Source organism: Peromyscus californicus, unplaced genomic scaffold (genome assembly GCF_007827085.1).
Source record: "Peromyscus californicus insignis strain IS unplaced genomic scaffold, ASM782708v3 Scaffold_13__1_contigs__length_99412109, whole genome shotgun sequence".
NCBI lineage: Eukaryota > Metazoa > Chordata > Mammalia > Rodentia > Cricetidae > Peromyscus > Peromyscus californicus.
This window is the reverse complement of record NW_026294424.1, coordinates 90,699,276-90,725,484: the sequence shown is the minus strand read 5'-3', so window position 1 is coordinate 90,725,484 and position 26,209 is coordinate 90,699,276. Positions and strand designations below refer to the sequence as shown.

General features: G+C 45.4%; 1 protein-coding gene across 21 annotated transcripts in view; it reads left to right on the top strand.

The window, feature by feature from the left end:
- Nucleotides 1–15,120, top strand: part of Sec31a (SEC31 homolog A, COPII coat complex component) — a 59,973-nt gene extending 44,853 nt beyond the window's left edge. For 15 of the 21 annotated variants that reach the window (XM_052735480.1, XM_052735478.1, XM_052735477.1 and 12 more), the window contains 5 exons: nucleotides 6,410–6,465; nucleotides 8,830–9,096; nucleotides 11,043–11,162; nucleotides 13,297–13,368; nucleotides 14,543–15,120. In XM_052735480.1, the coding sequence (XP_052591440.1) occupies nucleotides 6,410–6,465; nucleotides 8,830–9,096; nucleotides 11,043–11,162; nucleotides 13,297–13,368; nucleotides 14,543–14,722 (695 nt within the window). In that variant the 3' untranslated portion in view covers nucleotides 14,723–15,120. The remainder of the gene's footprint in view (nucleotides 1–6,409; nucleotides 6,466–8,829; nucleotides 9,097–11,042; nucleotides 11,163–13,296; nucleotides 13,369–14,542) is intronic. The other 6 variants (XM_052735489.1, XM_052735484.1, XM_052735482.1 and 3 more) reach the window with 2 other exon arrangements.
- Nucleotides 15,121–26,209: the final 11,089 nt, after the last annotated feature.

Below are 26,209 nucleotides of genomic sequence, written 5' to 3'. Positions count from 1 at the left end.
CAAATAAATACAACAATAAATGTGGATAAGAAACATTTTTTAAATATTACTGCTTCTAAAGTCTTATATGTAATGGGTCTTAGAATTATAAACACACCTCTTTTCCCTTCTCTAATATGTAATATTGACATCCAGAGAACGAAAATTACACACTCTCGGGATTTTAGACACTTAGTTGTCTTCCCTTTATCTGTGGGTGCTCAGTATCACCTACTACCACCTACTACCAGCCCATGTGTGATAGAACAGTTTAGTAGTTAAGAGTAATAGGAGATTAGCAGTAACTCCAAACCAGACAGCAAACTGCCATAGCTTGTCAGCGTCAGTACTTTGTGCGCTCTGGGGCCAGTGTTGAGTGAGGGAAGGGATATGTAGGCGTGAACACTGGAGGTGCTCTACACTGTAGGTGCTCTACACTAGGTGCTCTGCACTGGAGGTGCTCTGCACTGGAGGTGCTCTACACTAGGTGCTCTGCACTGGAGGTGCTCTACACTAGGTGCTCTGCACTGGAGGTGCTCTACACTAGGTGCTCTGCACTAGGTGCTCTGCACTGGAGGTGCTCTGCACTGGAGGTGCTCTACACTAGGTGCTCTGCACTGGAGGTGCTCTGCACTAGGTGCTCTGCACTGGAGGTGCTCTACACTAGGTGCTCTGCACTGGAGGTGCTCTGCACTAGGTGCTCTGCACTGGAGGTGCTCTACACTAGGTGCTCTGCACTGGAGGTGCTCTGCACTGTAGGTGCTCCACACTAGGTGCTCTGCACTGGAGGTGCTCTACACTAGGTGCTCTGCACTAGGTGCTCTGCTGACTGAAAGGGCAGCCCACTGACTAGGAGGTGGGTGCATAGACAGCGTGGACATGCCAGACAAAGGACAGCTTGCACCCTTCTGTCTCGAAGTGATGTAAGACAGCTGAACAGCATCAGATGGTATCAGGCTGCTCAGTGATGCATGATTTTAAAGCTTTCATTGTTTATTTTACAAATACTGCTTACAAATTCTTAATATTCCATTTAATAAATTTGGACTGAAATTGACTGTGGAAAACAAAACTACATATAAGGGAAGCCAGCCACACACATTTTAGTAATACGCTGCAGACACATTAGTAGTTTGATCGTTTAGAAATGAGTGCCAGCTCATAGAGTTCCAAAAATGCCCTGTAAGCCTAGATTAGCAACCGTTCAGAGTAGCTGGCTATGATTCTTAATTAAAAGGTAGGTGGGTTCAAGAAAATCCCTCTAAAAAGTGGTACAGGAAGTAGAAGGGAAATTCACATTTATTAAATGTCTTGGACATGTTCTAGCATTCGCTGTATGTTTTGTGTTTAGGTCCTCACACACCCAAGAAACAGAAATTCTTTGTCTTGTTAAATTGTAGATGAGGAGACTAGAGCTCCCTGGGAGTTGTGAGCAGTCTCAGGAGTGTGCGCATTGGTTTCTGAGTTCGAGATTAGTCTCAATAGGGTGCGCCCGGGTCTGTGTCTTCACAGCCTGTGTCAGAGTTCTGATGTTAGTGATAGATGCTTCCCAGTGGAATTACAGAAATTCCCCACACCACTGCTGGGGCATTTGTCACTTTATAATGGGAAATAAATATTTGCACAGAATTGGTTTCCTCCTTGAGCAAAAGTGCATTTTGCCATGGGGTTATGGGCGCTGTACAGTTGTTCTAATCTGGCTGAGAGACAGAATGACTAATGGAAGAAGAGCCGGACTAACATCCCTGGTACTCAGCATGCGCTGGGTATGCCCTGCTGCCTGTTAACCCCCACATATTAACCTGCCTTTACTTCTTTGTACAGTACTTCACCATATTTTCATTGTGGATTTCCTAAAGGTTTTGTTGATGTTATGTAATTGTGACTGAAATTTTGTCATACTGTAATGTGTCTTGGATCGTGGGTTTGTTCAGGATTTAGAAATTCCAGTTGGCCAGTGGATAAAATTCCTGTTAGATCCTGCAGAGTCAAGCTTTCTGTTAATATATGAGAGTGTGTGCCATAGGCTCAGAGAAATGGATGTTGTTATTCAGGCTGTTCTTAATGAGAGCCTGTTTAATCTGTAATTGGAATTATCTCAGAAGGAAATGGGCAGAAGACAACAGTATATTTCTAGGGAATAGAATTCCTGTTATATGCTAGAAAATAAGATTTCTGTGTCAAGTTTTGTGTCAAGTTTTGAAGAGCCTTATGTACTAGGATAGGAGTTTATAGTTCATACAGTAAGAAAATAATAGTCTAGTGAGAGATTTTGAACTGCTAAGTGGTACTTCAGGGTCAGTAACCTGGAGCCGTCCTTGCAGGAGAGATTGTGGACAGATTAGCAGAGTTAGAGGCAAGACAAACGCCCGCCCGCCCACCCGCCCTGTGGTGAAGTGAGGGCAGTGTAGGTCTGAGAATGTGGCTTCCTCAGAGAAAACACTTTGAAAACTGTGAAGGCTTTAGAATTTTACTCAAAAATTATTTTATGATAAATGGCCTATAAGCTGTGATGAAGCTGTTTTTGGGTGGACATTACTGTTTTTGTTCAAAATGGAGTCATGTACTCGATGTTGCTTATTTTCATGGGACTTTCCTTAGTCCAGTCATAGTCCTTGATTTAGTTAGTCCTTCACATGAAGGAGAGGCACAGGAGAGACATCCTTTTCTCTGAGTGCTTTTATTTTTATTTTGAACAATGGTTTCAAGGATTCTTTATCTTTCTCATTGTAAACAGTCAATCTTGTGACCCCCTTTAAAATGTCATGCTGGGCTTTATAGAGAAAGGGAGTCGTTCTGTAGAGTCGATCTGTAGAGTCGAGTCGTTCTGGAGAGTCGTTCTGGAGAGTCGTTCTGTCGAGTTCGGTAAAGTAGAGATCAGTGAAGTTGTGTTTGTAAAATGTCATGTTTAAATAATTATTTAAACTGTCAAAGCAAAAAAAAAGAAAAGAAAAGCTAGAGCTGAGGTTCAGTTCCTACTCATGACAGACAGGGAGAGAGACAGACAGACAAAGAGGTGGGCAGTGGAGGGGCAGGACTGGACAGGGTTGAGGACTAGGCCCTGTCTCTGGTAAAAAGTGCCGACTGTGCAGGTCTCACAGCCTGAGTTCTCCAGAACCTGGGAAGCTGGTGGGCCAGCTAGCCCACAGTGAGACTCGGGGACAAAGACAAGAGAGACCCTGCTTCAGCACTCCACGGGTCTCCTGCTTCCACATGTGAGCTGTGGGACACCCACATGCAGGAACGCTACGTTAATCACCAGATTTTTACAGTAGAATGGGGCTGAGCCGAAACTGTGTATTAACTTGAGAAAATGTTTAGCCATGACTTCTTGAAACAGAACACGTTTAAACATTGCATGATTTGATGTTAGGCAGAGTCAGTGAGCATCTAACGGGAGAGGGCTTGATGATTGTACAGGTTTTCCTCCTCGGCAAACTGCCTCACTGCCCGTGTCTCCTGGTTCCTCATTCAAGCTGGAGAACTGGCTGCCCTCTTGAGAGTTTTGATTCTGATTTGATTCCAGTTCACTGCTAACTTTGAATTTCTGACTTCATTCCGACCTTTGTGTCGCCACTAAGGGGTCATGTGAAAATTCTCCCTAGACTTCTTCGTGCTGCTACTTGGTGAAAGCCAGTCCCCAGGCTTCTGCTTGGAAGAGTCTTTGTCCCCTGTCCCTTCCTGTCAAGAGGGTGAGAAGAGGGCATATTGCTGACACACTCCTCAAAGAAGCTCACATCCAGCCTGTTTCTGGTACTTGGAGGTGTCGGCTGTGGTATCCCCAGCCCAGATGCCGAGGTCTGGGGCGCAGACAGTGCATCTGTAATTGGAACCAGGCTGGTCTCCTTACAGAATATACATAGTGACTCTCCAGACTAACTGTGGTTTGAGTTAGGTTGTATGGTATAGTCATCATGTGAACATTTATAGACAGCATGATCACTCTTTTCTTCAGTTAAACCCTAGATGAAGAAATTGGCTTGCATTTGGAAGCCATCTTGTAAGGAAAACATGTCAGTAAAGACTGGAGTCATCTTCCGAGCAATAGATCTCAGGCTGTGGGATCCTTTCCTACCGCCTGCTTTCTCAAGGATGTGTGTGTCTTGGGTGAAGCACACACGGAGTTGAGTTCACCTTTTTAATTGCTGTTTTCTCTTGGCTCTTCCCTTGCCAAGTGAAGCTGGTGCACTCTGAAAGGCTGTGTGCAGATGAATGTAGCTACCTTCATGCATCTGAGCTGCACCAGGCCGGCCTGACCCTGAGTACCTGACGGGGACAGGGAGTGTGGTCAGACTGTTTGCTTCTGCTCCAGTGCTGGAGGCTTGACAACAACACTGGTGTCACCTAGGAGCTCTCTGGGAAGATAACGTCAGGCCCTGTCCTAACCTCACAAGTTAGAGTCTAGTTTAACAAGGTTCTCAGTCAGCTTGGTTCACAGCTTTGAGTGATGCTAGCGTGAAAACACTTGGTGCCATATGGTGTAAGGAGGTGTCATATTGGGAAATGCTGGTCAAACAGAGAAGCCGTTAGGACAAGGACTGGGGACACTGGCTTCTAAATGAAGGGTAAACCTCTCGTAGAGAGAGAGCATAGTCAGAGGGGAAGTGCTGTTTAAGAGTTCATTGTATTTGTACAACTTAAAGGAATTCACCCAAAGAAACAGAGAGCTTGCTTAATCGGACAGAAGACATTTCACATCACTTGATTTAAAAGTAAGCTTTAGGGCAAATGTGGTAGTGCACATCTGTAATTCCAGCACTTGGGAGGCGGGAGGCTAAGGCAGGAGGATCATGAGTTTGAACTTAGCCTAGACTACATAGTGAGCAACCTGAACTACAGAGTGAGCAGCCTAGGCTACATTGTGAGCAGTCCAGGCTATCTAGTTAGAGACCTTGTAAGAACTAAATATTAAAAATTGTAAAGTAAGTTTTGTTCCTTTGCAATGCATTTGCATTTTCTGAGTGCTGTTAAGCAGGGAAGAAAAAGTATAACGTGATAATTTGAGCTTAGAATGTCTTCCATAATGCTGTCTAAGTGACTTTTACATTTTATCTACAGAAAATCAGTCTTTCCAAGACCAGGCATCTGTATTGGAAGGTGAATTGGTTGTAAAACATACCTTTAAAATACTTTAATCATTAAATACAGCTAATGAATGGATAACAACAATAATGCATGTGCACTTACCCTAAATCTGATTGGTATCATTTTTATTTGGCTTCTTAATTGAATCAAATTTTAGAAGTGATTGAATGTGTGTGATGACTCACAGCTTTAAATCATAGAAACCGTGTGTCTTCTATGAATATGACAGATTGCTCTATGCAGGTAAGAATATGAGGTGATGGGAGAGAGTTGAATGATTCCTGTGTGATGGTATGTTAGACGTGACTTAGTAGCTTGTGACCAGCTCCTAAATGTTCGAAGCCCTCCCTATTTAGCCTCCTGTCTCAGGTGAATTTGTGGGAAGTAAGTTCTGTTTAAAAAGCAAAGCAGCTTAAGTCCACCGTGTTTAGGAAAAGAGCTGACCATGTTCAGCAGCATTAAGCATGAACCAGTTCCTTTGGTGTGCTAAGCAATTTTGTTGTGATTTAGTATGTGTATCAGCTTATCTGGCAAGGGGAAAATCCTGAGGAAAACACACTGGGTGGGGGGCACTGTCCATCTTCACATGTTCTCTCACACACGTGTGCTTTAGCAGCCGTCTGTGTCCATAGTGAGGTGTGACGTAACCTCGTCCTAACTGGGAAATTGTCAGCTTTCAGCGTGCTGTGTAAGGTACTGGCACTAAAACACCAAGCAATACTGATGGCCACTTTTACTTGGAGATGCTGGGGTACTGGGTTTCCAGTTTCTGACGAAACGTACTGTAATTGTCTATAGTTTCATAAGACAGGAAACTGTGAGAATTACTGCTGTTATATAGTTGAGCTCTGTTGGATTTTTGGTGTTTGCCTTGTGGTCCTGGGAATAGAACCTGGACTTCCTGTTCTGGGCGGACATTCCACTGTTGAGCTGCCACTTGACCTGGGCGCTCACTCTTTTTTAAGAGGACTGAGTTGAGTGTCTGCACTGCATTTCCCGTTAGTCTTCTTCGTCCGTCGAGGATGACGGACACTCTGGGACACTCTGCAGCAGCACACTCACTGATCTGTGCCCCTAATCTGGAGAGGAGAGTGAGCTGCCTTTGGAGGCTGCTGCCTGTTAGACATAAGGACTTCAGCCTCAACTTAGGACGACAGCCCCTTCTCTCTCAGTAGTGTCACTGTCAAACATGCTGCCTATGAAGGCGTGCCCTGTGTGACCCTTGCTGATTGGTAAAGCCCATATGGCAGTTACCTCACTGTTTAGGAGAACTTCTAAGTGTAAGATGAATCATTTTCTTCCTTTCAGGGTTTTGAAGGAAAATGTCTTCTGTTGTCTGTTCTAGGTCCTCAGAATGGTTGGAATGATCCTCCAGCTTTGAACAGAGTACTGAAGAAGAAGGTAATGGAAAAGTTCTCTGTCTAGATCATCTATAGCCATGCAGAGCACACCACACTTGACTGATCCTTTAAAGGCAGAGCTTGCAGGTTAATGCATGTCAAATGCATTGCACAGTTTATCTCCAGAAAACCCATCTCTAAGCAGTGGTGAAAGGAGGGGAGGTAGAGAATGTGTTCAAGCCTTCCCTGTGCTGAGGAGGGTGGCACACACCCAATTCAGTGTGGAGGGGAAATAGAGAATGTGTTCAAGCCTTCCCTGTGCTGAGGAGGGCGGCACACACCTCAGTTCAGTGTGGAGGACCTGGAAGGCTGAGGCAGGCAGACATGGGGAATGGCTGAGGAACCTGGGACTCAGCTTGGGATGAGCTTACATTCCCTCTTCTCATGTTCTTGGCAGCCTGAGATGCTTACCTGCACATTCCGTGTCCACACTCCCTCTCTGAACAATGCACCTAGCAACTCATTAGCCACTTAGGGCTTCCACTTTGATTGAGCTGCACAGGTATCCCACTCTGAACAATGGAATAAGTTTCTCCTCTTCTTAATGACCACCAAACTTGGACAGATTCTAGCTGAACAAGTACTAGATTAGAAAGCCTGATCTGGCCTGAACTAGTTTTGAGCACATGTGGAATAAAGCAAAACTGTGTCCACAAGTGAACTTTTAGGAAGAATTTCCTACTTACCATCTATGTCTACACATGATTTAGCTTGCATGTGTAAAATCAGATGCTTTGTGAGGTGGGGCCTGTGCAGTGGATAAATGGTTCTATAAATTATTCTGTCAGTCAAAATGGAGAACAAAAACTCCTGCCTTTAGACTCCATAACTAGAAACCTCAGGGAACAACAGCAGCAGACGTGGACTGTTGAGCGACCTTGTTCCTGGGGCCTGCTGTCAGTCTTGACCGTGTGTCTCTCTAATCTGAACCTTCTTTGTTTTTTGCTTTGAATAAGGTTACTTTACCGCTTTTGCAAATGTATGCCAGCCCTAATTTTAGTCCTCTGAATAAGAGGCCAAGAACCTGGAAACACAGCCCAGATCCCAACTACTGGTCAGAGTCTGAGGCCAGTCTTGGCTTGACCCTGTAGTGAGACTGTGTCAACTGACCTCTCCGCCTGTACCCACCCCCGGGAGAACCTTGTTCTGGTGACAGGTTGTTCTGGTAAGGCAGGTTGTCACTCTCCTACAGACCTCAAGCAGCAGGAAACAGGATTTCACACTGGGCTCTTGATTGTTTGAGTTCTAGCAATAATCATGATTGTATTTTGTAATCAGTGAAATTTATAATTACATTTTAGATTTTCTTTTGCAATATTTTTTAATGATTGTGTTTTGTCTGCATGTATGTCTGTGTGAGGATGTCAGATCCCCTGGAACTAGAGTTACAGACAGTAACGAGCTGCCTGTGAGTTCTGGGAATTAAATCTGGGTCTTCTGGAAGAGCAGCCAGTGCTCTAACCCCTCAGCCATCTTTCCAGCCCCTCCCAATATTTTTTTAAAAATAAGTTACTGATTTTTTTCCATGTGCACACAAGCACTTGAGTGTATGTGTATATGTGTCACATACTCATGCACACGCCACAATGTGTGTGTGTAAGTCACAAAACACCTTGTAGAGAGTTGGTTCTTTCCGTCCACCCATGTGAGGCCCAGAGACTGACCTCAGGTCCTTCTGCTTGGTGGAAGTTGCCCTTAACCACCGAGCCGTTTTGCTGTCCCTGTCACAATATTAAATGAAGAAATGCCCTGTATTTAGTATTGTTTATATGTCAATAATTGTTATACAGTGTCAGTAATATGAACACAAAATGGTATTTTTCTTTTCCTTTCTTTGAGACTATATATATTGTAAATTCTTAGTGATTTCTTTCCCCCAAGTATAATATTGAGAGGCTAGAACATAAAATTAGAAGACATTAAGTTAGTACGGAAGCCCCACCAAAAGGTTAATAATAACCAGAACCCCCCCTTGCTGTTTTCAGTACCTAGTAATAGCTGCTTCGTGATGGATGAGATTGGAGTTAGGTCCCGTTGTCATTTAATATGCACATGCACACATGAGCACACATTGTGACATATTGGTTCCTGGACTGCTAGACGAAAAGGCCATGGCTTTGGTGACTGTATGAGATGACAGGGAGCTGGCTCTTAGGTGTATTCCTCACCCACGTTAGCCACACTAGGTCTACATTGATGTTTTACCCGGCGATTCTGCATAAAGTTTCATTTGAAAGTGTTTTACTGCAAAGAAAATTTAACTCTGAGGTACTCTAAGGCCTTTAGTTTTATTAGCTAAGAAACCATTATTTTCCTTTTTATTCTTAGTTTTGGTGTTTTAATTTTTCCCCCCATCTTTTAAAAGACGCCTGAAAACTTCACGCCTCCTGTTCCCATTACATCACCAATCATGAACCCTTGTGGTGATCCCCAGTCCCAGATGCTGCAGCAGCAGCCTTCAGCTCCAGGGCCGCTGTCAAGTCAGGCCTCCTTCCCACAGCCGCCGCACCTTGCAAGTGGCCAGCCCTTCCATGGCGTCCAGCAGCCTCTTGGTCAAGCAGGCATGCCACCATCTTTCTCAAAGCCCAACATTGAAGGGGCCCCGGGAGCTCCTATTGGAAACACCATCCAGGTAACATAAATCTGTAGACGTGGCCTGGGAAGATGGCTTGCTTCAGCGTGTTTCTTACACGGTTCTACCCATGGTGTTTTCAAAACAGCAACTCCATTTTAAGAGATTGATCGTGCACATGTATATTATTTTTCAATTATATGATTATATGTAAGCTTTGGAGACAAGAATTATCCATTTTCGGAGTGTATGTTTACTATGTCGCGGTAATTATAGTCTTAATCTAGTCAGCACAAAATTTAAGGTTGGATGAGTCTTCTCTACATCTGAGGTCGCTAAGTAAAAGCTGGTTTATAGGCTTTTCTTAACATGTTAAATAAAAATGTTATGCATTATGTCATTTAATGTGTTTGCTTACAACCTGATAAGCCAAGCTGGGCATGGTGACACACACCTTTTTAATCTTAGCACTCAGTGGCGGGGGCAGGCAGATAGATCTCTTCAGGGACAGCCAGGGCTACAAAAAGAAACTCTTTCTTTGGGGAAAAAAAAAACAAAAAAACAATAAAACAAACCAAAAACCCTGCTAAGCTAGCCATACCTCTAGATGGCGAGACACATTTATACTTTGTCAGCGTCTCAGAAGTTTAAGAACTCCTAGTACATTTCCAAGTGAGACTTAGAAAGACAAAGATGTCTTGACCTATACATAAAAATGTGAAGAGCGTGGGTCAGTATCCACTATGAGGAAATGGAACGAAGTCCTGCCTGAGCTCTGAGCATGTGGATGGTTGTTGAGAGATCATCGTGCCTGAAGAAGTTTTCAGTACTGCAGGTTGCATCATCTGAGTTGGTTCTTACCTCCCCTTTGGCTCGAACATTACAGCTTCCTGTTGGTAATGGATAAGGACAGATAGTCACCATTATCTGTTTTCCTTGCTCTGCTCCAACCACATTGGCCTCCGTCTGGTCCCTTGTGTGGTCGTGGTCCTTCCTTTCTGCATGTTCCTCCCTCTGTCTGGGGTGCTTCCTTACCTCCTCACGTGGTTGGCCTGCTTGTCTTCTATGTTTCTGAAGTGCATTCCCTGCCTTTGGTCAGATTTGAGTTTTCGTGACTTTTAGTCCCCCTAAGCATCGACTTACTGTAGTTTACATTTTTAAGCTTTGCTTCTCTCCCAGTGGCCTCTGAACTTCCTTAGTCTGAGATCATTTCTCTATTGGCTCACCAGTGAGTAGCTAGTCCTGGTGCATAGTTGCCTGGCATTTACTGTGTGAATGAGAGAATTAACTGATGAGTAAAAGTATAAGAAACTGGAGTCCCCGTTTACCCTTTTGTCTTTGTTCTTAGCAACGTCGTGATCTGTTCTGTCTTACCCTCTGGCCTAATCTTGCAGTCTTTTGTAGTCAATTAGCACACACAATTTAAGAAAAGTAAAAGAGTAGTTAGGTGTGGTGCACACTTGCAGTTCGAGCACTTTGGAGGCTAAGTTAGAATCACCACGAGTTCAAGATAGCCTGGGTTGTACATCAAAACCCTGTCTCAAAAAACAAAATGAACAAAAAAGGAGTAAACGAATAGAAGAATGCTAGGATAAACAAAAATAAGTGATTCAGTGTATGACTAGTCAGTTACTTCAAGGTGTGTGTGAGTGAGAGGGGAGAGAGAGAAGAGGAGGGGAGGGGAGGGGAGGGGAGGGGCAGAGTAGAGGAGAGGAGACGAGAAGAGAAAAGATAGGAATGGACCCCAGGCCTCACATTCGTTGGACAAGCATTCCACCACACAGCTCGAGCCCCCGCCCTCTGCTCAGGCAGATCCAGCTGCCCAAGGAGTGCTAGCGCTTCCTCCTAGTACCTTATCCTGAGGGATTGCACACTTGAAATCTTCACTGTATTTTTAACTGATCTGTCTCTAAGGTGATTGGTTCTCTCTTTCCCATAGACTCAAGACTGTATATAAAATACCTCCTGGTCATTTCTGATTGTTTTTATACCACTAATTCTTACAGCACGTGCAGGCTCTGCCAACAGAGAAAATCACCAAGAAACCTATCCCAGATGAGCACCTCATCCTGAAGACCACGTTTGAGGACCTCATCCAGCGCTGCCTCTCTTCAGCCACGGATCCTGTATGTATTTCCCTCTCATGGTTGACTTAATGATAACTATAACCTGGGGCTAGAGCGCTTTTGCAGAGGACCTGGCTTTTATTCCCAACACCCACATGGCAGCTAACCACTGTCTGTCACTCCACTCCCAGGGGATCGGACACCCTCTTCTGACCTCTGAAGGCACTGAACACATGTGATGTACATACATGCAGGCAAAACACGTGTACCCCTAAAACAGTAGAAAATCTTTCCATCTTTTTTTTAAAGTCCTTTTAGTGTTCCCTCATTATTGTTCCAAGTCCTACAAATTGTGTGTCTTAGAGGTAATAAAGTTAGCACTTGGTTTACTCAGATTAGTGAACATTTGACCTTTGTGACAACCCTGTGATGGGGTCTTCCTTCTTCTCCCAGACGAGAAAGGGGTGAAGAGCAGCCTGCTCCGGGTTCTCAGCCTGCTCCAAGCTGAGCTGCCTGTCGTCTGCTGGCCTTTCCCGTGCAGATGTAGGGCACAGCAGTGACAGGCCAGGGGGCTGCTACTGGGGAGCTCATCAGTACTGGAGATGTGGCCATGGTCAGCATAACTGCATAGGATGCCTTTGGGTTGGCAGCAGAACCCATAAAGCCAGCCCTGTTGGAAATGAAGTTTCATTTGGTACCAGCAAGCACAGAAAATGTCTGTTAAGCCATTGCCCACTCGTCTGTTGAAAATAAGAAATTAGCCTCTGGGATTTGTTGTTTCTTCAGACATGGGTGTTGATTTGTCCAGTCTTTTGCCAGCCTAGTGGGAAGCCATGTTCTGTATTGAAAATGTCCGCAGAGACCTCAGCACTGGTATTCTGGGAGTGATAGAAAGACCAGGTCGACACTAGGGGGCAAAAGAAGCCGATAGCCAAATGGACGCTGTCTTGTGCACAGTCTTCCAAAAATGGGGTGTTCAGTGAGGTAACGGCAGAATTCCAGTACTTCTTCAGGCCTGAGTGAGGGTGAAGACGACGCAGTCTATGGCTCATCTCATCAGCTGGTGTTGAGTCTATCCTACTCTGTCTCCAGAACTCCTTCCTTCTGCATACCTAGGAGCCCTGGGTGAAGAACAGGAGGAGCAGCTCTGTTTCTGCAGTTAGCCCTCTTGTCCTGCCCAGCTGTCTGTCTGTAACTCGATAGCAGTAGCTTTGAGCAGGGACCACGGGCTCCTGTCTACAAAGTTCCCTTCATTTAGCAGTGAGAGTCACTTGTGTAATGCGGGTTTCTTCCTCCTCTTTATTCACACATAGTCGTGCAGCACAGTTAGTATGCAGTGCTGCCCTGAGTGGCCTCACCCTCTGCTGAGACGCAGGCTGGGCACTCACTCCTGCCCACACCCCTGGCACCTGTGCTTGCTGCCCCTTCCGCCCTCAGCCAGCTCCCCAACACTGCCAGTCACCGTAAAAGTACTGCGATTATTTAGTATTTTCCCATTTATTAGAATTTTTGATGTGTAAGTCTCTGTCTCCAGTACAGGACATGGTAGATATTCAATAAAAATGATAAGATTTTTCTAAGACTGGTCATTTATCATATTCTATTTTTAAAACCTTTAATTTTACTGTTTGAACGTTTTTGGCTATACACATAAGAGTGTGTGTATTGAAGCAGGAGAGTGACCTTGATTTAAGTCTGTTTTCCTCTTGGTCATCCTCTTTGGAGGGAGGAGGTCAAGCCCAGGGTGTGGTCCATGTTTGATGAGCTCTCACCCCACCACCCACCCCTCCTAGTGATCTGAATGCCAGAAACGTGAGGCAGGAGTAATTGTAGCAGATGTTGGGAAGTGTGTAAATAGGAATTTTGAAAGGTGGGAGAGAGATTCCACAGTTCCCCCTCCATGTTTCCTTCTTACACACATAATCTCCTGTCACTGTCCTCTTCGGTGACACTGATCCTTTGCTGCTGCCCGAGGCCTTTGAACATGTCACAAGGTGTACATGGCACTCCTCGTCAGGGGAGTTGGCGATCCACATGGAACCTACTTCAAACCCGTTTTGTGCTCGTCCCCTCCCTGCCTTCAGTAAATCATTAATGTCCGTTCCAGCAACCTGTTCGAGCTTGTGGTCATACTGCCTCCACAGTAATAGCATTGAAAGATTCGTGTGTAACGCCTGTTCTTCCTGTCCTATAGCAAACCAAGAGGAAGCTAGACGATGCCAGCAAACGCCTGGAGTTTCTGTACGACAAGCTTAGGGAGCAGACGGTAAGTTTTTCCGGGGGGAAGGTAGATGAGGACAGTCAGTTCTTTCTCGTGGCTCTAAAGAAAGCGTCTCGTCAGCACTGTCATACAGTATGTGTGGAGGGTCAAATGGCCAGGACAGCTGCAGAGAGGGCTTTCCAAATCTCATTATGTGGGATGGGAGAGACAACCTAAGAGAGAATACAGACTGGACTGTGCTGGGCCCAGGATAGCTGGCCTGCCGCTCATGTTCACAGCCGTGTATCAGAGACCAGAGACAAGCCAGGTGCTCTGTGGTCTAGAGAAGGAATCTGTCATCTGTCTCTGGAGTCTAAGACTCCTGATTTTTTTCTCCCAAAACAGCTGATACAGAAAGCAAAACCAGATGTCACCACCAGGTGGTCAGGGTAATGTTGTGTGACTGTGAAGAGAACCCACAGCAAGGAGTCACTGTTGGTCCTCTTGAACCCACCTGCTGCTCCATTTGAGAGGTTCATAGTAAAAGCGCTAAGATTGGAGAGGACAGGTGCCACGCTTGACAGGGTTGCAGTAATTCTGTTTGTCCACACGAAGTACCATCTGAGAATAGCATTTCTCATGAGAACCAAAGCAAAGCAAGCTGGCCTAATAGGAAGGGGCGTGGTCTGTGACTGATCCAAAAGAGTCTTCTTCTAAAGGATGGGAAGTACTGAGTGACGACGCCATGGCAGAGTGCTAGACTTTGATTTTAAGAGGTGGTGGGCGAGCCAGGTGGTGGGTGCAGGAGAGTCAGAAGTACATCCTCAGCTACCTAGATCAAGGCTACTCAGAATACACGAGACGGTCTCACAAAGACAGAGAGAGGGAGAGGACACAGCCAGGTAAACTGGAGAAAGTAGCCCAGGAGTGTGAGACCAGCCTGCACAATGTAGCAAGATCTAATCACAAAGAAAAAGTAAAACAAATTTCTGTAAATGCCAGAAGAGACCGGTGCATGTGTAATTAATTCATAAATGACTTCACACGAATCATCTTACCATGGTTCTACTTTAAAAATGTAACTTCTACTTGGTCTAAAAAAGGTTTGCTTGGTTTAAAATATTCCAGAAATGCTAACTAGTTATATATCCTCAGAGAGTGTATTTCAGGCTCTGTGTTTCAGAGGGTCTCCTAGGACATCCCCTGATGTAACCCTCTCCTGCCAACACCTTTATTTCAGCTTTCCCCGACCATCATCAACGGTCTACACAGCATTGCGAGGAGCATTGAGACGAGGAACTACTCGGAAGGGTTGACTGTCCACACCCACATCGTCAGCACCAGCAACTTCAGTGAGACGTCGGCGTTCATGCCGGTCCTCAAGGTTGTTCTCAGTCAGGCCAGTAAGCTGGGTGTCTGAGAACAGCTGCACTGTCCGCTGACATCGCCTCCTCTCCAAAGAAAGCCATGCTAAGACTCGGACCAACCCCTCAGTAGCATGTTTCCATGGCAGCCGCCCCAGAGCTTTGACGTGATTTCTGCAGGTGCACTCACCCTAGAACTGCTTGGAGCCTGGTGCTTTCTTTTGTTTTAATCTTTTGTTGCCCATTATGATTCTCCTATTCTGCAAATAGTGTCTTTCCTGGATTACACACTGTGTGGTTTCCTAAGGGATTCTGACAAAGAGTGGTTTTTAAAACTTTGGTGGACTTTTTAGAAAAATTGCATCTGGCTATGTAGAAAATGGACCCACAACGAAATTTCTTTGATGTCTTCCCCACTTTCTCCACGTCAGTCAGATTAAAGTGTGTAATCCTATCTTACGTGTTTATAGTCTTTATTTTTTTTCATTGTTATTACATGTTGTTATGTATATGAGTGGGTGTGGGCACACCACTGTGTATATGTGGAAATCAGAGGACAGCCTGCGGGGACCAGTGCTCTACTTTCTCCGTGTGGCTCCCAGGGACAGAACTCAGGTTGTCAGGTTTGGCAGCAATCGCCTTTGCCCACTGAGCCATCCCACCAGCCCTGTAGTCTTTTTAAAATTGCCTGCTGAGCTGGGGCTGTAGTTCTGTGATAGAGCACTTCTTGGCATATGTAAGGTCCTGGGTTCCATTCCTATCACTATAGAGCAGTGGTCCCCACCTTCCTAATACTGCGCCCCTTTAATACAGTTCCTCATGTTGTGGTGACCCCAACCACAAAATCATTTCCATTGGTAGTTCATAACCAGTTTTGCTTCTGTTATGAATATGAATGTAAATATCTGATATGTGACAACGGTGAAAGGGTCGCCCAGCCCCTCGGGGTCGCAGCCCACAGGTTGAGAGCCACCATTATAGAGAGAAAACAACTGCACCTTTGCTGCCTGGTCCTGAGCATGTACGTACATGTGGAAGTTGCTACATAGGTATTAGCAAATTTCAATTCGGAGTGGATCGTTAGCTTTAAATATATACAGGAAGGCGCTGGGCATTTGCATGTCTGCCGCACACATTACTGAGTTCTCTGTTTATAAATATTTTCAGTGTTCTGCTTGGGTTCAAGATTGAATTGTCTCATTTCATAGTTAGAGATTTGCTCCCCCATGTAGGTAGTAAATTACCTATAGTCTTAAAGTTCAGTTCAAAAAGAAAACGTTGTTACAGCCAGGCTCCTAAATAAAGCCGTGTGTTTTCCAGGCAGTTAGTTATGTCAGGTGGTTTAGTGTCTGCCTTTACGTGGATCGTGTGACAAGCAAAGGTCACGATCCCCGTAGAATCCTGAGGAGAACTGGGTACTAATAATCTTCATTTATGCCGTCTTTTCTAAGCAGGTTAGAAAACCAGAAAATTCATAGTGGAACTGCTCTGTGGGTGGATGGGCTGTGGAGGGAGTTGGTGCATTTGTCCAGCGGGCTCTCCTCAGCCTGCGTGAAGCAGCTTTCAAGAACCTCTCCATTTCCTTTGTAGAGGACCCCTCTCCCCAGATACACACTTAAAATTAACTCAACTTTGCAGTTGAGAACAGTTTGTAACAAGGAGCAAAAAAGCACTGTGCTAGCATCACGGTATCAGGATGGTGTCTCGACACAGAGACAGCAGCACTGATTGAGTCTCCTGTGACTTCGGCAGACGGTGTCAGCTCCAGTAACTGGGGTGACCACTTGGCCTTCTGGACAGACTCTGAACTGCAGTGTGAGTTCAAGACCCCAACCGAAGGTGAAGGAATTGTTTTCACACATGGCCTACAATTAGGCTTTATTTTCCTTGGTGTGAGAATGTCATAGTTGGAGGGAGGGAGGGAGGGAGGGAGGGAGGGAGGGAGGGAGGGAGGGAGGAAGGGAGGGAGGGAGGGGGAGAGAGAGAGAGAGAATCAAAGGAAGAAAGGAATGAGTTCCTAGAAAGGTAAGACACGTGCTGGATAGCAATGTGGGTGGGGCCAATGCCAATAATTCCACATGTGTGGGTACAAAGCCCTGGCCCCTCACTGGCGTCAGATGAGCTAGGCTCATTGCTGTTATACTGAAAAAAGTCTTGGAGTCTTGGAGGCGTTTCATATCAACAAATGGTGGTAAGCTGAGCTATACCCCAAACAGTTCTTTTCTCCCAAGCATAAAGATTATGGAAAGAGCAGTTTGTTATTTGAAGATAAATTCTGAAGTTCTTTTTTTTTTTTTTGGTTTTTCGAGACAGGGTTTCTCTGTGTAGCTTTGCGCCTTTCCTGGAACTCACTTGGTAGCCCAGGCTGGCCTCGAACTCACAGAGATCCTCCTGGCTCTGCCTCCCGAGTGCTGGGATTAAAGGCGTGCGCCACCACTGAAGTTCTTTTAAAAAGAGAAAAAAAGTCAACTGGATTTTGTAAATGGTTCTATTTTAATATATGTCTCTACAACTCAGGAACTTTGGTTTAAGGCTAAACTTGCTTAAAAATCAGTGATGATCAAGCTGTGTGGGGATAACACATATAATTCAGCTGAGGCAGGAGGATAAGATCAAAGTCAGTCTGTACTACATAGAGAGGTACTGTCTTTTTTTTTTTTCCCTTGGTTTTTCGAGACAGGGTTTCTCTGTGTAGCTTTATGCCTTTCCTGGATCTCGCTCTGTAGACCAGGCTGGCCTTGAACTCACAAAGATCCGCCTGCCTCTGCCTCCCAAGTGCTGGGATTAAAGGCGTGCGCCACCACCGCCCGGCTGAGGTACTGTCTTAAAATTCAGGTATGGTACAGTTTTTTGTTTGTTTGTTTGTTTTTTAAACGCTTTGCTCTTTGGGGGCCCTGCCACCCAGCTCCCAAATAAATACACAGAGGCTTATTCTTACTTATGAATGCCTAACCTTAGCTTGGCTTGTTTCTAGCCAGCTTTTCTTAAATTGTCCTGTTTATCTTTTGCCTCTGGGCTTTTACCTTTCTCTTAGGGCCCTGGAGCCTGTGGTCCATCTGCCTTGTATATGATCTACAAGCCTCCTGAGGGGATGGGAAATGAACTTGGATGAGCAGCAAGCTTTGAAAAAAGATGACAGGAACTATCGGGAATTCTTCTCCTTGAGAGTTCATTTGCTTTCCGGTCTGGAGAAGAAATGCATCGTGCACCTTGATTGGAAATTAATGGTTAGCACAGAAGAGATGGTTTATGATCTGAGGATTCCAGACATTGTGTCTAAGTAGTGAGCCTCCTCCTTGAGCATGGGCTTATACCACCCCAGCCCTGTGTGCCCTGTTTCTCACCAGGAACGGGCTGCCCTTGGGTGCTGCAAATCTGGGTCACCCTTTTGACGTTCCTGAACTCTCTTTGTGAATTCCTGCCCCCTGCTGGAGAACAGCCTGTGGTAAATGATACAGCAGGAAGAAAGAAGCCATTGGAACAGAAACAGTGACAGCTGATGCTGAGAAAACCACAGGAACGTGTCTATCTGCCCTTGGGACTGAAGCGACCCTCCAGACAGAAAGGAAGGAGATGGGTGTTAGTGCAGCCGGGGACCAGAGGGCAGGGGGACCAGAGGGCAGGGGGACCAGAGGGCAGGGGGACCAGAGGGCAGGGGGACCAAAGGGCAGGAAAAGTTTATGGGCCACAGGCGAATCTCTCCACACTGTCTTCTGAGAGCTGTGGTGGCAGCAGGTGGAGAAATAGGAAGGAGGCGTTAAGTTGGGTTTATAAACCTTTTTAACTGTTGTTGACCAATGGGAACATTTCTATAGGTCTTAAATGTTAACCTGCCTTGATTAGTTCTCATAAAGGGAAGCTACCTCTGTAGCATTTATTAGTCAGTGGGATACTGTGTAGAATATTAATTTAAGATGTGTAACATTTGTTTATACGGTGGAACATTTAATGATGCAAAGATGAGTTGCATTCTTTTATGTTGCATTTGTTTAACTATGTGAAGCTATGTTACTTTGCCTGTCTAAATTTAACACCTGATTGGTCTAATAAAGAGCTGAATGGCCAATATCAAGGCAGGAGAAAGGATGGTGGGGCTGCCAGGCAGAGAGAATAAATAGGAGAAACCTGGGAGGACAAAGAAGAAAGACGAAAAGAGTAAGAGAACAAGGAGAGGAGGATGCTAGGAGACAGCCACACAGCTACACAGCCACACAGCCACACAGCCAGCCACAGAGTAAGAGTGAAAAAGGTAAGATGTACAGAAGTAAGAAAAGGAAAAAGCCCAGAGGCAAAAGGTAGATGGGATAATGAAAGTTAAGAAAAGCTGACAAGAAACAAGCCACGCTAAGGCTGGGCATTTATAAGTAATAAGCCTCCGTGAGTGATTTATTTGGGAGGTGGGTGGTGGGCCCCCAAAAGAGTAAAGAGTAAGAACAAACAGCAGGACTCACTTCCCATCCCAACTGATGATTGATTGCCTGCCTGCCCTTCTGTGCTGTGAGTTCTCTGAGCCTAAAGCCACATTTGCTGCTTGTAGACTGAGCCGGGTATATGGCTTCTGGAAGACTCGTGACAAATATATATTGTAAAAATATTAATAATTTGAACTCAAGATTAGCTGGCACAGTGGTGCTTGTCCATTCAGGTAGGAGGATGTGTTGTGGGATATTTATTTACACTGTGTGAAAATGTGGTTGGTTTAATAAAAAGCTGAATGACCAAAAGCTAGGCAGGAAAGATAGGTAGGACTTCTGGGGGAAAGTGAAGAATTCGGGATGAATCTAGGCGTGCGAGGAAGACCCAGTGAGACAAGAGGGAGTTGATACAGTGGCAAAGTTAGCCACTGGGCAAGAAACTGCCCTTGCCTTGATTGCTGACAGTGTGCTGTCCAAATTGGAAAGCAGGACATGAAAGAAAGTTACTACCGAACTTTGCCAAGACAAGGTAGGACAGTCCTTCAAAATTCCTGCTTCATAGAAAAGTCTGTCAGATATTACAGGCCTGTAGGCCAAAGATGGATGCCTCAACATTGCAGAGGAAACTTAGGTGACTGTCCAGGCAGCCAGCTTCCCTGTCATTTCTACTCAGGTAATATTGTATCCTTCTCAGGTTTTTGATGGGGTTGAAGATTAGATATAGTTTTACGTTTTCCTTGTTACCAAATTCAAAAAAGGAACTCACAAAAGAGGTGTAAAGTATATGAGGTTGAGAGACATAAAAGCTTAAGTGTTTTATCTAAGAAAATATTTTGAGATCTAAAAAGATATTTTTAGGTTAGTAATATAAGCTATGATAGAAAGTGGAGGTTAGTAATACAAGTTATGATAGGAAGTGGTTTAGGTATAAACTTTGGAGTCATCAAGATAGGTAATGGAGTTATTTCTCTGAATTTGCCAAAAGCAAATGGACTGGATGTTGTAAATGTAATTCTTACCTGATAATTGTTATTATATATAGTTTTACTGTTGTTAGAGTTAAACCCTTTCCTTTTCATTTAGACAAAAGGGGAAATGTTGGGGAATATTTGTTCATACTAAAGATGTGTCATTGTGATTGGTTTAATAAAAAGCTGAATGCCAATAGCTAGACAGGACAGATAGGCAGGACTTACAGTGTTGGAGCCCATGAGGTTTCCCAGTGGCTGTACCCAGCAGGACTGCATAAGAGGATGATTGGACCACAGGCCTGGGTACCAGGTGTTTGTAAGTGTCTACACTTGGCTGTATCTGGGGGGGGGGGTCCTTTGCCCCTCCCCTTGGCACTGTTTAAATAGACCTTTGGAATAAAGTTCTGGACTGGTGGATAAGGATTCAGCCCCCGCCCCCAAGTCTATTCTGTGTTTCTCTCTGTTTCTCTCCCCTCTTTATTTCTACCTAAGTCCCTTATCCCTCAAGAGTGTCTGGAGTAAATAAATGTGGGAGCTGGTCTCCCACATTCCAGGACAAACAGAGGAACTTGGGATGAATCTAGGCACTTGAGGGAGATGCCAAAGAGACACAGAGGGAGTCTGACATACAGAATGGAAGAGATAAAAAGCCACATGACAAAATGTAGATTGATAGAAACAGGTTAATTTAAGTCATAAGAGGTACTGGGACAAGCCTAAGCTAAGGCCAAGCTTTCATAATTAATAAATCTCTATGTTGTTATTTGTGAGCTGGGGTCCCGGAGAGAAGGATGCTTGGGCCAAGGAGTTTAATGTCAGCCTTGAATACCCTTCCTCCCTCCCTCCCTCCCTTTCCTTCTCTTTTCTCTTTCCCATACTTGCTCCCTCCTCCTCTCTCCCTCCTCTCTTTACTGGGGTTAGAAGGGGGTCTAAGCTATGCTAGGCATACACTTTACTGCTCAACTACATCCCCAGCCCTCTTCCTTTTCTGCTTCTAAAATTTGTTCTATTTTTAAAGTTTAATTTTAAGCATTGGGATGCAAAGCAACAGGTGTGTGGCATTTCCATGCATGCTTGGTTCTGGTTGATGCCCTCTTTACTCCTGTCTTCCACCTTACCCTTCCACCTCCCGAATTTCCCCTTCCATTTTCCTAGCACGTGTGTTCTTACCCGCCTCACCTCACCTCTCCCGTACAGCCTGTTACTGCCCTGTCTGTTTTAGGACTCGACCCACACTTGCTCCCATGTGAACGCGGCTGAACAAAAATCAGAAGCTAGGGTTGGCACACTAGAGAGAACACTAGAGAGAATGCGCTACTTGTTTCTTCAGGCCTGCCTACCTTGTCAATATATTCCCAGCTCTGTTCAGCAGTTCATGGTGGCACATGTTATCCCAGCACTCCGAACTTGAGAGCGGAGGATTGCAAGTTTGAGCCAGCCTGGGGTATATAACGAGTATAAGGCTAGCCCAAGATGCTAGTAAGACCTAGCCTTAAAAACAACAAAGCTGGCCATGGTGGTGCGTGTGGAAGGCTGAGGCAGGGAGGTTGTGTGTTCAGTTACCACCTGGGCTACACAGCAAGCTTGGGGCTAGCCTGGACTACACAGTGGGTCCTTGTCTCAGAATATTTTTTTTAGTTCAAAATTAAGGTTATTTCAGATACAAAGGGCAAGACATTGCTGACAGGAGAGGTAGGTTTAAGTGTTTCAGTACTTAGAGACCCTCCTACCTGTCCTAAACAAATGCGGCTGCCTTAGAGCTTCATTTCTGTTGCCAAATCGTAGCAGTTCTATCAAGAACCACCAGGAAATGTGATGATGAGGGGTTCTGTGGAGGAAAACCCCTGACTCTCCTCACCCAAAGTAACGGAAGTCTTCATCTGAGAGGACCAGGCTCCCCTCATCCGCTGCCCTGCACCAGCCCTCCTGTGGCCGAGCAAGCAGAGGAGACTGATTGAAGTGTGGGGGTTGCTGAACCTCCCTGCAGTCTGGGAGTCTGGCTTCCCTCCTCTGCTCCCTGACGACGCCCTCTGGTGGAAGTCTGAAGAGTGGACTGCTCCCTTTATAGAAGTTGTCAGTGACCTCCCCACCCCCCTCGCCACTTAAATCCAAAGAGTTGCAGGCTAATTCCCTCTGCAAAGGAGCTGCCTTTCCCAGTCACAGGTGACAGAAAGCCGAGTGGGCGATTAGATCTCACAGCTCTCCTTACGGCACCGCTGCTCTGTGGCTCCTAGAAACCATGTCCAGAGCTGACCCTGGGGCCCACCTTGTTACATTTCTTTCTCTGTTCAACCTGGAGCCCACGCAGCACCCAGGCACTAACCCATCTCTCTTGGATGCCACGAAATAACAAAACCACACTAGTCAGTACTAGAACACTGCGCAAAGTTCTTGGAAATGTGGTGCTGTCTCATGTTGTACATAAAACACTGATTTTTGAGATTGATGGGTAATTTCACAGAGAAGATCTGTCTGAATTCCTGTATTATACAGGATGGCATTGAAAATCTGAGAGGCTGTGTCCCCCTCCAGGTCACAGAATTCTCAGGTTTGCTAATTCAAAGTGGATAGGACTAAATTGAAATCCAGATCTGTGGCAAAGCTTGGTCATTTTCATAGACTGTAGCACCTGTGGTCAAAATGTACATTTATTTAACAAGTGCATACAAGTGAAACTCATGAGGCATGCTTTTCATTCTCTTCTCTAAAGCCTGAATTTTCTTATTAAAATATTTTTGTCATGGCTTTAAAATACCTTGGCATTCTTTTACATGTGTGCATGTCTGTATGCATGCTTATGTGTTAGGTGAGTACATATGTGTGTGGGGAGTGTGCATGTACATGTATAATTGTTCCTGTAGAGGCCAGAGGCCAACCTTGGGTGTAGTTCTGCAGGCACTGCCCACCTTTTTTTGTTTTTGTTTTTTCTTGAGATTGATTCTTGCTGACCTGGAGCTTACTGCAGTGAGCCTCGGGGATCCACCTGCCTTGGCCTTCCAAGCACCCCAGCTTTGTTAGATGAGTGTAGCTAGAGTTTTCCTGCCTGGCCCACAGTCAGTACAAATCTCTGTCACCCACCAGTCCCACAGCCGCTCAGACCCAACCAAGTAAACACAGAGACTTATATTGCTTACAAACTGTATGGCCGTAGCAGGCTTCTTGCTAACTGTTCTTATATCTTAAATTAACCCATTTCTATAAATCTATACCTTGCCACGTGGCTTGTGGCTTACCGGCATCTTCACATGCTGCTTGTCATGGCGGCGGCTGGCAGTGACTCCTCCCACCTTCCTGTTCTCTCAATTCTCCTCTCTGTTAGTCCCACCTATACTTCCTGCCTGGCCACTGGCCAATCAGTGTTTTATTTATTGACTAATCAGAGCATTTGACATACAGACCATCCCACAGCAGATGAGTTCTGGGGATCAACTCCAGTCTTCATGTTATAAGGCAAGTACTTTGCCCACGAAACTGTCTCTCCAGCCTTCCACACATCTTGGCACATGGGCTGTGGAGATGGATAAGCAGGCAAAGTGTTTGCTCTGCATGTGTCAGCACCAACGTTAAGATCCTCAGAACTGCACAGCAGGGTAACAAGAAGGATAAGCAGTGAACTCTAACAACTTATCTTGCTCTCTGTGGACCACCTGTTTATATGATTGACATCTCATGATGCATGTGCCCCTAACACACAGGTGTGCACACACATGCACATGGCACCTGGGGCTGTAGTCTGGTGGCAGAGCACTTCCATAGCATGCAAAAGGCCTTGGATTCACTCTGGGGTGAGAAGTCTGATAATGGGCTGGAATTTCTTGTCTTGGTCACACAAGTGGCCAGTCTTGGTTTCAAGATGGATAATGGGAGACTTGTTTTATCTTTGGCACAGTGGCTGCACCGTAATCTACTACGATTTCAGCCAGTGATTGCGACTCTGCAGTTACATGCCTGCTTCTGTCTGGCAGTGATCTGGCCGCTCAGGCTGCAGCCTGGTGGGAATCCTGTTCCCGCAGGTGCTGACTCTGTTGCTGCTGTTAAAGACAGCTTTAACTAAAGCTCTGTCATTCTATTTATAAATCAAACTCAAGCTGGGGTGAAAACCTGATAGCTCAGAGAGGTTGAGTAGCACCTAGCTAACCTCTCCTTGCTGGCCTCTCCCAAAAAGTCCATCCTTCAGCTCCTCCAAAACAGAAAAAAAACGACGCCACTCAAAACCCCTCCCTACCACTTCCGGTGCATCTCTTTCTCTCTTCCAGATGCCCTCTGATGCTCTATGACTACTTTCTGTCAACCAGCTGCTAACTGAGCCTCCCAACCCAAGGTTAATTTTGTGAAATTAACGCAAATGCAAACTCGGGGTTCACAGTGATAGAATATCCCCCCACAGGAGGCCACACCTTACTCATTCTCATACCCACTGGATCTGGCACAAAAACAGTTGTTCAGTACACGCCAAACAAGCAACTGAGTGGTGAACGTGAGAGCAGGGAGTCCTTCCCAAGAATCTCAAGGGGGACCTCACGCCAAGTGAGTGGTCCAGCTAGAGAGAAAAGACAGTCTGAAGTGGTCAGCCACGGGACTTGCGAGGGGCTGGTGGGAGCCATAGTTGCAGAGAGGAAGGAAGAGTGGTTCTTATAAAGCCCAGTTTGATGCATCCATTCTCTAGGGTGTCATGTCCCCCTGTCTCACTGGCTGTTACGCAGTGTGACATGAATCTGGTTCCAGACAATTTTCCTCTTGTTCGACAATGTCAGCTCCAGCAGAAGCACCATTAGCCAGGACTCCCCCAGACTCAGATCTGGTCTTGGTTCTAAATTAGGCATCATTTTATCTGGCTGATGGGACCCACCAGATTTGTTATCAATAAGAGACTGGTTTGTAGTCCCGCAGATGAATTTCTAAATGGTCTTATTAAATAAAAAACATGGAGTCAAATATAGGGGTGAAAGCACCAGAGAGATCAGGGAACTAGGGAAAGCCACAGCCAACCTTACCTCACCAACTCTGCAGCTTCCAAATGCGAGTTACTTCCTTTCTACCCACACCTATATGCCTTGCTGTTCTACCATATGATTTGCTCTCTCTGTTCAGCTACATCACTTCCTCTTCTTACACAGCTCTATCACTTCCTGTCTGTCTGTACAGACCTCCAGACCTCCATGGTTAACTACTGTTGGAAATTAAGGCGTGTGCTACCACACCTGGCTCTGTTTCCAGTGTGGCCTTGAACACACAGAGATCCTGCCTGCCAAGTGATAGGATTAAAATGTGTGCTAACATTGCTTGACTTCTGTGTTGTGGCTGGCTTTTTCCTCTGATCTCCGGGCAAGCTTTATTTATTAAAGCACAAATAAAATATCACCACATAGTCCTTTGGGTGCTTAGTTCTTAGTGGTTTTTTTTGTTGTTGTTGTTTGATTTTTGTAGGTCCCCCCCCCCTTTAGGAGTCCTGGATTCTTTTTTTTTTTAATTATTATTAATTTTTTTTTTTTTTTTGGTTTTTCAAGACAGGGTTTCTCTGTTGCTTTGGAGTCTGTCCTGGACTAGCTCTGTAGACCAGGCTGGCCTTGAACTCACAGAGATCCACCTGCCTCTGCCTCTGCATCCCGAGTGCTGGGATTACAGGCGTGCACCACTAGCACCCGGCAAGTCCTGGATTCTTAATAACAATTCATCAAAACATCAGCTTTAAACCAAAACAAAACAGCTGGGAGGTGGTGGCACACACTTTTAATGCCAGCATCTGGGAGGCAGAGGCAGGTGGATCTCTGAGTTTGAGGCCAGCCTGGTCTACAGAGTGAGTTCCAGGAAAGCCAGGACTACACAGGGAAACCCTGTCTCAAAAAAACCAAACTAAATCAAAATAAAATGATACCCTTTCAAACTCAGATGCAAATAATTTGCAAGCTGGAAGGAAGAATAGTTCTGCTTCCCTGAAAAGGAAATTTATGCTGAGATGGGTTTAAAAATCAACAATGGGGGGCTGGAGAGGTGGCTCAGCGGTTAAGAGCACTGGCTGTTCTTCCAGAGGTCCTGAGTTCAATTCCCAGCAACCACATGGTGGCTCACAACCATCCATAATGAGATCTGGTGCCCTCTTCTGGCCTGCAAGCATGCATGTAGGCAGAACACTGTGTACATAATAAATAAATAAATC